This window comes from Leptonotus elevatus, chromosome 18 (genome assembly GCF_054856555.1).
Source record: "Leptonotus elevatus isolate MCC_2025b chromosome 18, RoL_Lele_1.0, whole genome shotgun sequence".
Classification (NCBI taxonomy): Eukaryota; Metazoa; Chordata; class Actinopteri; order Syngnathiformes; family Syngnathidae; genus Leptonotus; species Leptonotus elevatus.
Window position 1 is genome coordinate 1661714 of NC_141256.1, and position 11610 is coordinate 1673323.

The following is an 11610-nucleotide window of genomic DNA, read 5'->3' on the forward strand; positions in this document are numbered from 1 at the left end:
CCCTTGTGTGGAATAAGCAGTTCAGGAAATGGTGTATTACAGTTAACTCTCCTTTTATATTCAACATTTGTAAACAATCCATGATGATCACTCACAGCAAATCTGCCCATATGCATAATATTTGCCTTATGGTTGGTTATGATCAAGAACATCCTATGCAATGAAGACATCAAAATTAACTTTGATAAAATCAGTGTTTATTTTCTGCTCACACAATTCAACTCATGTTACTCAAAGCATAATCATGTAATTTTTCACTAATCAGTATCAGGTAAAAAAAATAAAAAATGGGTTGATTGTCGTGGATGTTTACATTTTGAAATCTACCATTTACTGCCATACACAAATACACAACTCACAAAAAGTTGTAGGATATTTGGTTCTCAGTGAAATTTCAGGACGACCATAAAATGCATTCAAACTTTTATAGGTGAACTTTAATGTGACCTTCTCTAAGCTTTTGAATGCACATGTCCAACTGTTAAATGTTTCAATAGTTTTTGCACAAGTTGCTGTTCTCAAACAACAATGCTCCAGCCCATCGAGGCCGCATCATCAGGGAACGGCTGTTGGAGACTGGCGTATCTCAAATGGAATGGGCTGCACTTTCTCCAGATCTGAATCCTATTGAGAACCTGTAGAGGCAGGAAACTCCAGAACCTCAATAACCTGAGGGCTGCTCTTCAAGAAGAGTGGGATGCCATGCCTCAGCAGACAATGAGTCGACTTGTGAACAGCATGAGATGTCTATGTCAAGCTGTAATTGATTCTTAAGGGCACATGATGATTTATTGAGACGTTGAAATTTCTGGTTGTGGTGTACCCACCATTGTTGTTAACTTTTGTTTCAATGAATTGTTTGTGATGAGGAAATCACCAGTGTATCCTTCTACTTAAATGTCCTACTTTCATGATATGATATCACTGTAGCGTGAACTTTTGACATTTACCATAAATTTGACCTGAAAGCCAAATATCCCTAACTTTTTGTGAGTAGTGTTAGTGTATATTTTTCAAGTATGTTTTTCAATGAATCGGTGTAAATAGGGTCTCACCCTGCCTGTCTGCAACATTCAGGTTTGTTAGCCACTTGAATGACTGACAGATTGCTGTAGATTGCGGCATTAGATCACTTTGGAATTGAGCTTTTGAGTAGAGGTTGAAGATTTTGGGGTGAATATTAGCATTCAATTATGAGCGACAGTTGCCAAAAGTTAAGTTACCTCACACTCAGAAATGTACATGTATGGTATAAATGACTATAACTTACTTTGGTTGTCTAAATAATTTCAGAGGACAAGGGTACCAAACTACAGCTCTCTGACCAGATCGAGATGGCTGCTCAGGTAGCATCTGGTATGGCTTTTCTGGAGTTGCAGAACTACATTCACAGAGATCTTGCTGCCAGGAATGTGCTGGTAGGGGAGAACAACATCTGCAAGGTGGCTGATTTTGGTCTCGCCAGAGTCTTTCAGGTATGCCTTTGTAAAGATTTTTGTTGTTGTTTAATGCTTCATTTGGTGTGAAAAGCTGTAGTTGAGTTTTTTTTCTTGGGTCCTGTGATCTTTATTTTCCCCCAGGGAAAAAAAACCTGTCACAGGACCCACAAATGGAATTATGGGAAATGTACTCATCAGTCAAATACAGTGCCTTGCGAAAGTATTAGCCCCCCTTGAACTTTTTCACCTCTTGCCACAATGCAGGCTTCAAACATAAAGATATAAATTTCTTTTTTTTTTTTGTGTGTGTGAATAATCCACACTAGGGTTACTGTAGTTTTGGAATTTTCATTATAGTTAGTTTTTATTTTGTTTTGAGTTTTTTTTAATTCGTTTTCAGGGCGGTTCTGTTTTTGATTAGTTTTAGTTATTTAAAAAATGCTTAGTTTGAGTTAGTTTTAGTATTAATATTTCATTTTTAAAAACTTTGCATTGCGTTTCAGCTGAATTAAATGAAAAAGCAGGCAAGGCAAGCCATTGAAGCCGAAAGTCAAACATGCAAAATTATCGCCTATAGGAGCGACATAATCTAAAGGTGCTTTTTTTATTGGGTGCTGCTAGACGTCACTTCTGTGAGACACACTTTCAAATGTTCTTATTCCGATTATTATTAAAATAAATATACTTAAATCACTTTTAACTCTTTGACCGCCATAAACGTTATAAAACGTTTAGTAAAAACCTACGGAAGGGCGCCGAGGACGTTAAGACGTTCACTTTTTTTTTTCTTTTTTTTTGGGGGGGGAAACGAGTGGAGGAAAGCCTTGGGCAGCTGTGTATCAAGTATCAAGCAGATCTAGTTAGTTTAATGACTCGTTTTGGCCCCTGGATGGCAGCGATGACTCTCTTTGCACAAGGTTGGGTGGGCCGCCCACCGTGGGCGTCAGTAGAAGACGTGAGGCGGAGCTAGAGTGTTGAGGAGACAATGGCTGATGATGCAACAATGGCTGATGAAGCAACCGGTTGCAAGCAGCTCACGCTTGAGCATTTTTTTCAAAGACGGAAAGCATCGATCAATACTAAAAAGCGCATTGATGTCGACGATGATGATGACTCCGAGCTTGACGCCATAGTTGGAAGCCTTGACGCGACCGTTATGATCACGTAGTAAGCCTCACCGGCTAGCGCTGCTAACGCCGGTAAACGCGCAGCACAACCGACCGGGTACTTCTGCACAAGCGGAGATTCGATCGGGCGATGGAGAGTTGTCGAAAAGCATCGACCAATGCACATTGATGATGATGATGATGATGATGACGATGATGATGATGACTCCGAGCTTGACGCCAAAGTTGGAAGCCTTGACGCGACCGTTATGATCACGTAGTAAGCCTCACCGGCTAGCGCTGCTAACGCCGGAAAACGCGCAGCACAACCGACCGGGTACTTCTGCACAAGCGGAGATTCGATCGGGCGATGGAGAGTTGTCGAAAAGCATCGACCAATGCACATTGATGATGATGATGATGATGATGGTGAATCCCGAGGTTGACGCCACAGTTGGACGCGGCCTTTATTCTCATGTCATAAAGCCTCACCGGCTAGCGCTGCTAACGCCGGAGCTGCACAAGCGGACATTCGGTCGGACAATGAAGAGTACCCCGAGTCTAATGCATATTCATCGGAGGAGCGGGTACAGTCTGATCACTGAGAAGACACTGGTTCTGGACTACGATGCCACCATGAATGGAGTGGATAAGATGGATCAGAACATCTCTTACCACCCGGTATAGCAACTGAAGGACATGAGGAAGCCAGACGTAACACCACCGTAACGTAACCGTAACATGATCCTGATATTAGACTTTATGGCAACACACACTGCAGTATATACTTGCTATTCCCCGGAAAAAACGGCCTGCAAGAAAGTGTAGCTTCTGCACGCGAAGAGGCAATCGCAGTGAAACTAATCTGTTGTGCAAATCATGTTGCGTCTCACAAAAAGAAAAACCGTCGTTGAAACATCCACATATTTGTAAATAGCACCACAGTTGCACACATTTGTAAATAGTTTGCCAAATTGTTGTCAAATTGTTACACTGTTGAATGTAAATAAATGTATTTTGCTATCAAAAAACACTTTTTCATTCTTGGTGGTAGTGTTTTATAGAAGTAAAGCACTATTTAGGTGTTTGTGGCATCATTCATGGACAAAAAGAAGTGTAAAATTCACTAGAGTGCATGAAATAATATCGTTTCACTAAAGCTTGATTTCTCCGTATTTTGGTCCAAAACAAGCGCATTCGGTTGAAACTAACCATTTTCTATTGTTGATTACTAAAGAACGGAATAAGGTAGAAACAAACTTTTTTTCCTAATGAAAGATGAAAGTTCAATCTTTCATTTGGTAGTATGTGTGTTTCCATAGTCCAAACAGAACATTTTCTGTGGACCTTGAAAGATCAGTCAAAATGCTTAAATCGGCTGGCACTGACAGCATCTCTTTTCTGAAAACGTCTGGCAGTCAAAGAGTTAATATCAACCCCAAAGGCTGTATTAAATTAATTAGTAATTACCAAAGACTAAAACTAAGGACATTTTCACTATAATTATGGTTAGCTTTAGTTAGCTTTGTAAATGTAAAATGTAGTTTCAGTTTGTTTTCTTTATTTTTTTTAAGCATTTTCGTTTTTACTTTATTTCGTTAACGACAATGTTTTATTTTAATTTTAATGTTTGTTATTCTGTTAGTTTTTAGTTATCTAAAATAACCTTGATCCACACCAAGTGCAACACAATCGTGGAAAAGTGGAACAAAATGTATACGATATTTCGCTTCTCCCCCCCCCCCCCTTTTTTTTAACACATAAATAACTTGAAGTAGGGTGTGTGAAATTATCCTCCTTTTCTCTCAGTGCAACCAACTGACTCCCGAAGTTCCCTGAGGACTTTTGAATGATCCAATGTTGACCTATTGATTAATGATTGTAAATCCAGCGTATAGTCGCAGTATAAATGTGCCTGCTCCGTGGTGGTCTCAGAATTCTGTTAAACGAATATTGGGGAGCAAACTGCATCATGAAGACCAAGGATGATGGGAATGAAGTTGTGGGGAAGGATTTGGCCATAAAAAGATTTTACAAGCTTTAAACATCTTGCGGGGCACTGTTCGATCAATCATTTTGAAATGGAGAGCGTATCAGACCACTGGAAACCTACCAAGAAATCCTGAAATATGGCAAAAGGTCATTAAGCTTAAAGGCCAATACTTTCGCAACCACTGTAATCTAGTATACGTGTTTTTGGACTGTGGAAGAATTTCCTAAAGATAACTCGCATAAGCAAGCTCAACTAATTATTTCGTCTTGATGGAAAACCAAACCTGCTCTCCAGACATAATCTAAATAAATCCTTCTTTACCATGTGTTCTCTGTAGTGACTGGAGTAGTTTGATTGTGAAATTTAAAGTGTGTTATTCATGTTTTGTATCCAGAATGACAGTGTGTATGAGGCAAAGGAAGGTACCAAATTCCCAGTGAAATGGACTGCCCCCGAAGCCATCCACAACAACGTATTCACAATCAAATCTGATGTCTGGTCATTTGGTATTCTTCTGTATGAGATCATGACCTTTGGGAAAATGCCTTACCCAGGTAAACCCGGAGTTTGAAAATATAAAAATAAAAATATAAACGTACCGATTTGCATGTTTCTTTTATTCTGGTTAGCTCTGACATTTGTTCTTGTTTTTGTCAAGACATGACAAACTACCAGGTTGTCCAAAGAGTTCCTCAAGGCTACAGAATGTCACGTCCATCCAAATGTCCCAAAATCATGTATGACATCATGATGGACTGCTGGAATGAAAATGAACAAGACCGGCCAACATTTGAGACTTTGCAGTGGAAGTTGGAGGACTTTTTTGACCTGAGCGCTACCTCCTATGACGACGCTGCCACCTATTAAATACACTGAGTTGAAAACTCAATGATAAATTTAAACCAAAATCACTTGAATCCATACATGGATTTGGGATTGACTTTTGGATGTTATACCGTGACACTATGCAAAGAAGCTGTTGCAGTCATCCTAGTTTTGTGTCTTGCCAATTGAATGGGCTCAGACTGCTTTCAGCAAGGTAAGTAAATAAGCAAAGTAAATATAGTCTTTAAATATCTTGATGAACCAGTTATACTTGTATTCACCCTAGCCAAATTCTTCCTGCTTGCTACATGCTGTTCTTTTGATGATATGACAATGAGTGAATCATACAACACTTTACCTCAGCTGATTACATGTGATCTTATGTCTTGAAGCCAGTAATATTTTCATTGCCATTTTTATATATTTGGTTATCTCTTGGTGCCATTCATTTGCTGTACTTTTAAGATTAATTTAAGCCTCCTTTTAACTGTTTCATTCTGTTTTATATGATTTGCTCTCATTTTAACAGAGTAGCTTACTGGCCTGCATAGGTGATTTTGTATGTTTTAACAAAAGTTTATTTTAATATAATGAATGACATTAAATAAGTGTTTAGATGATCTTATTATCTTTTACGTTGAATAAAACAAATGAATCAAACTGAATTCTTATGAAATTATTTGTTCATGTTGCAGCGTAGCTGCTGTTAGAAGACCATTTTTGTCTTCCGCGTGTTCGTTTTGTTCCGGGTAGAGAGAATGTTGATTTTCTGAATACAGACTGGAGAACAGGTCCTTCGAAGGATTTATTTCTACAGAAGATTCCGGGTACAAGCGAGCTCCCAGCAATGGTGGCAGCCTCTCACAAGTGTGAAGTTACAGCGGACTCACAACATTTTTATACTATCTTGAAGAGGCGGTACCACCACGCCCCCTCCAAACAGCCCACCTTGGGTTCACCGGACATACGATACGATACGATATACTTTTATTTTCCCCGTGGGGAACTTTTTCCTGGACTCCGTCCAGCTGCAGTTACAGTAAGGAAGAAACAACAGAATAGAAAGAGATAAAATCAAAGTTAAATAAGAAGTGCAGCAATAAGAAATCTTCACAGAAGTATACATGTGTAGAGAAGTACATACATGAGGACTGCACACACCCATATACACACACACACTCCTAAATATATATATATATATATATATATATATGTATATATACACATGAGTATGTACAGCACGGCTGCATATATACCACACACACAACATTGCACCATATATCTATTGTACTGAGTTAATGTCGGTTGTTAAGCAGTTTGATGGATGTCGACAGGAATGAGTTCTTGTAGCGGTTCAGCCTGGTTCTGGGGGCCCTGAATCTCCTGCCGGAAGGCAGTAGCTGGAACTCATGATGCAGAATGTGAGTCGGGTCAGTAACAATTTTCTGTGCCAGTCCGTTGACGGACCGCTCATAAAGCATCTGTAGGGAAGGATGATTCCTGACCCCCATGATCTTCATGGCAGTCCGCACCAGACCGGCAATCTGTGACCTTGACTGCACAGTCAGGTTGCCGTACCAGGCCGCAATGCCGTATCTGATGATACTTTCCAATGCAGCCCGGTAGAACAACAGCATGATCCTCTGCTTCACTCCATAGACCCTAAGTCTGCGTAGTAAATAGAGACGCTGTTGGAGTTTGGAGCAGAGACTTCCAACATGTACCCTCCAGCTGAGTGTGTTGTCAATGTGGACCCCCAGATACCTGTATGAACCCACCTGGCTGATGTGATTGCTTTTAATGACGACTGGCCTGTGGTCACCAACAGCTTTTGGATCAAATATCACCTCCTCCGTCTTCCCCACATTGAGCACAAGATGATTCTGGTCACACCACTGGACAAATTTCTCTATTTCTGAGAAATAGTCCAGTGGGCTACCGCCGGCCTGCAGCAAGCTGACGATAGCTGTGTCATCAGAGAACTTAATGATAAAGTTCTCTGGGTGTGATGTCACACAATCATTTGTGTACAACGTGAAGAGGACCGTGGAGCTGACGCAGCCCTGTGGGGCGCCTGTGCTTATCAATCTGGGTTCCGAGAGGGAGCTGTTGACCCTGACTTGCTGTGTCAGGAAGGAGTGATACCACCTCGATGTACGGGTTCACATTCATCTCCTTCAGTTTACCCAAAAGCAGGTGCGGCTGCATTGTGTTGAACGCTGAGCTAAAGTCAACGAACAACACACGTGCATAAGCTTTAGGGCCGTCTAGGTGTTTGCTGACCAGATGTGTGATGCTGTTGATAGCATCGTCAGTGCCGCGACCCTGCTTGTAGGCAAACTGAAGGGAGTAAGTGTGCATCCACCTCCCCCCTGAGCAGAGTCACCATCAGCCTCTCCAAACACTTCATGACAATAGAAGTTAGAGCCACAGGCCTGAAGTCATTATTGACCACAGGACATATTTTTTTAGGAACCGGGGTGATTACTGATTTTTTCCAGAGACTGGGAATGGAGTGTGAGTCCACAGATCTCTGGAAGATGGGCTGCCATGCCGCTGTGAGCTCCTCTGCACAGGATTTTAGCAGAAAGGCAGATATCCCATCCGGTCCTGAGGCCTTTTTTGTGCAGACAGACCTAAAAGCAGATTGGACATCATGGGGATGAATCAACAGCCTTGAGTCCAACTCAGTCACTGAAATGGACCTCAGGACCTCCCCACATTCAGAGGAGAAGTCCTGGGTTTCGAATCTTAAATAAAAGTCATTCAGCTCCCTTGCCTTCTGGAGGTCATTTAGGGTGCTAAGACCTTTTTGAGCAGGAGTCAAGTTGGTGATCCTCCTCATGGTGTCCCACATTTCCTTGGAGTTGTTAGCAGCAAAGTGTTGTTCTATAGTCTCTTTGTGCTTCCTTTTTGCTTCTTTAAGCATGTGATTAAGTTCTTTTTGAACCAGTTTGAGCTGGGCTCTGTCCTGGTTCTTAAATGCCCTGTTTTTGCGGTTAATACAGTCTTTAACCTCCTTAGTAATGTACAGTTTGTTGTTGGGGTAAACAGTTATTTCCTTTGTTGGTATGATATTGTCCACACAGAATTGAATATAGTCAGTTGCAGTCACAGCAGCAGTATCCACATCCAGCCCATGAAAGATATTCCACTCCGTGCATAGGAAACATCCTTTAAGGGTCTCAATGCTGTCTTGAGACCAGATTTTAACAGTCTTCCTCTGTGGTTTGCTGCGTTTGAGAGCTGTTTTGTAGGTTGGGATGAGGTGAATTGTGTTGTGGTCTGAGTTGGAGAGGGGGTGGGCGGGCTCTACTCACATATGCGTTCTTCACGTTCCCAAAGCATTTGTCCAGGACTCTGTCTCCCCTTGTTCCACATTTTACATACTGATGAAAACCCGGGAGAGAGCTCCAATTTGCAGTGGTTGAGGTCCCCTAAGATGAAAACCGGGGCCTCCGGGCACCGTCGCAGTTGTTGTTGAACGCAGTCGGAGATGAAGGCGGCGGCGCTGGCGGCGTTCCTGCTGGGCGGAACGTACACGGCGCAGAGGAAAATGTTTCCAAACTCCCTCGGAAGGTAACCCGGCCTCAGACTCAGGCAGAGAAGCTCCACGTCGGGGGGTGCAGGTGGTCTGCCGCACCGCATAATTTCCCCGGGTCTGCTCGCTGAATCTCCTCCGGCAGGTCGGGGGTGGTATGTCGCCTGTTGAGCGGAGGGCCCAGAGCGTGTCTCTGATGTAGGACAACAAAGCCATGTCGTTCCTTTGTTCTTTTGTTTACACGCGCCATGAGTTGTTGTTGTAGATTAGGCTCCGTTCGGAGCCCCGATGTGTGCTGTAACTCGCGGTAGGAGTCGCGGACAGATTGAGCAAGTGGCTCATAATTTAAAAAAGTAAAAACTTAAAAAGTTAAATAAGGAAAAGGTTAGAAGAACTGCAGCTTTCCACGGAGCCCGTGTCACAGACGTGCTGCGCCAACGTGACCGGAAGCGGAACATGAGATAAGACTTTAAACATATCATTGGTTACAGACACTTCAACCACAGACAATGGCCCATTGTTGTGGAAATTGATGAGATCCCCCAGTCATGACGATAAGACTTTAAAAACATCATTGATTACAGACACTTGGCAGAAATTGCGACATCACTCACAAAGACACATCCACAGATAAAAGTTCTACTGAGGAAATAAATAAATTAAAACAGTTATGACTAAATTAAAACAGTTATAACTAAATCTGGGCAGAAGACCCTCAACACTGCCTAGAGATTTCTGGATATGGAAATGTATTGTATTATAATGTATGTGATTCAAGAATTTAGTAAAAACTAACACTATACAAAAAAAAATCTATAAACAATGTAAAATTAAAAAGTCGGCAAAGTGTAGTAGCTCTGTATTGTATAGCTTAGGCCCACTGTGCACAGAGTAATGCGGCTCAAGTTAACGCGACTTGAGAGGACCATCAGGGACAAATATACAGTTGTGGTGACTCTTTCCTGTACGGAAAGAGCAATCAGGATGCACATTCTGCAGTTACTGGGGTCTGGTTGGAGCAACAGTTGGTTTTCAGTGCTTCACAGCCATTTCCACCCCAACACTGACCCACCAACCTAATGGGGATGTCACGTTAATGGCAATATCTTGATATCGGTGTCAGGGCCCTAGGCGAAAGTGTAGATTGTAGATGGAGGACACATTTGGTCACCCTACCATATACTATAAATGAATTGCCTTAAATTATTACTTTTTATAGTCTTTACAATCTCTTGAGTACAATTTATATTGTAAATAGACATTTTAACCTTGCCTGTTCCCTTTATAAATACCTTAAAACAAAAATAAACCATACAGAAATACAGATTCTTAGTCAATAAAACATAATCTTGAGCAATAGCATTGCTATTTTTGTCCACTGGAGTGTGCTCCTTGGTTAAATATTTACCAAGGAGCACACTCCAGTGGACAAAAACGTTAATGTTTTACTATGCAGTAAATTACACAATGAACATGAAATATAGCAACATTAATTAAACAATGAAACATTGCTCCAATACGAACCTCGTTCCCTTCTCAGCCAGGTGCTAAAGAATCGTTCACTGAATTAGTTGTAAACTTCAGTTTTCTCTGATTTCCTGTGGCGCTCACACGTCTTCTTTGCATTTGGAAGACGGCGCTACTAAGTAAGTCGGTTACTTACGTCAGTTCCTACCGGTTTATGAGACCTTTTCCTGTATCCTTCAAAATAAAAGAATCAAGTATTTTATAATAGCACAATAAAACACAATTCTGCAATACAAAAATGCAAAAACAAAAATAATAGGGTCATTTACATATTTTATTTTAGAAAACCTGAGGGGGGAAAATATTTATCTTTTTTTTTGCCCTGCAATTTGGCGTCCCCTCCACTAGATGGCGCCCTTCGGGACCACCTAGTTTGCCTATGCCCTGCGCCAGATCGCTGTAATATTAAAATGGCCACGATATCGTCATTGTTATGTCACGATATTAAAAGCAGCATCTGTTAAAAAGGAGAGGTTGTATTCCATTTGTGAGGTTCCAGCACCTTCTGGTGGTTAGTTTATTAGAGCAGTTTAATTCTAATGAGGCATGTTTTTGGCCAGCTACATTTAAGACCCACGCTAATGGCCAGATGAAAGCAAAAAGAAAAAAAAAAGAGAGAGAGAGCAATGATGATGACATGTCGAATCGGTAAGCTTATTGAATGAACAATACTGAGCTCTCTCTTTCTCTCTCAAAAAACCCCCACAAAAAAAACAGTTGGGTCAAATTAACCCATGAAGTAGATCGGTCCATTTTTTATCCATAATTGGGTTATTTTTTTACACAACTTTTTTTAGTACAGGTTTAGCTCTGCCCACAAACACCATTCTTCTGCAGCAATGGTTTGTGAGGCCCTGTAGAGGCAACTTGAGCAGGGTATTATGCTCTGAGATGATACGCATAAGATGTGCAACTAATTTAATTTGCCATCTGAATATAAAGTGCACACATTACTTTAGAATTTTCCAATAAACATCAAGGAAGTAAACTAGAAACTAAAACTACCTATAATAATCCGTGTTTATCCATCTACCCGCCAGTGACTCCCAAGTTTGGCTGCACACGAGAGCAGAATTCATAGGCTACCACAGAAAGTAAATACAACTGAGCTGACTGAGTTGATGATGATGATGATAATAATAATAATAATAACAACACTTTAAAGAATTTAAAATAATA

The 11610-nt window shown here is 41.1% G+C and overlaps 2 protein-coding genes across 2 annotated transcripts; one reads left to right on the forward strand and one right to left on the reverse strand.

Moving 5' to 3' along the window:
- Positions 1-1275: 1275 nt before the first annotated feature.
- Positions 1276-6028, forward strand: LOC147158213 (tyrosine-protein kinase SRK2-like). The gene is made up of 3 exons (XM_086060519.1): positions 1276-1475; positions 4933-5092; positions 5197-6028. Exons 1-3 carry the CDS (start codon positions 1335-1337, stop codon positions 5403-5405), a joined length of 510 nt encoding a protein of 169 aa, XP_085916645.1. The 5' UTR covers positions 1276-1334; the 3' UTR covers positions 5406-6028.
- A 1437-nt stretch (positions 6029-7465) lies between these two features.
- Positions 7466-9011, reverse strand: LOC147158214 (uncharacterized). Its single transcript, XM_086061715.1, has 2 exons — positions 8750-9011; positions 7466-8678 (listed from the first exon to the last, which is right to left on the reverse strand). The coding sequence occupies exons 1-2, from the start codon at positions 9009-9011 to the stop codon at positions 7675-7677; spliced, it is 1266 nt and encodes a 421-aa protein (XP_085917841.1). The 3' UTR covers positions 7466-7674.
- Between the last annotated feature and the right edge of the window lie 2599 nt (positions 9012-11610).

What these genes read in the sequence shown, in the direction of transcription:
- LOC147158213 (XM_086060519.1), top strand. Translation starts at nt 1,335, where the DNA reads ATGGCTGCTCAGGTAGCATCTGGTATGGCTTTTCTGGAGTTGCAGAAC. An exon ending in GTCTCGCCAGAGTCTTTCAG is followed by an intron (nt 1,476 to 4,932) that starts GTATGCCTTTGT and finishes TTTTGTATCCAG; the next exon opens with AATGACAGTGTGTATGAGGC. An exon ending in TGGGAAAATGCCTTACCCAG is followed by an intron (nt 5,093 to 5,196) that starts GTAAACCCGGAG and finishes GTTTTTGTCAAG; the next exon opens with ACATGACAAACTACCAGGTT.
- LOC147158214 (XM_086061715.1), bottom strand. Translation starts at nt 9,011, where the DNA reads ATGCGGTGCGGCAGACCACCTGCACCCCCCGACGTGGAGCTTCTCTGC. An exon ending in TCCCGGGTTTTCATCAGTAT is followed by an intron (nt 8,679 to 8,749) that starts GTAAAATGTGGA and finishes CGCATATGTGAG; the next exon opens with TAGAGCCCGCCCACCCCCTC.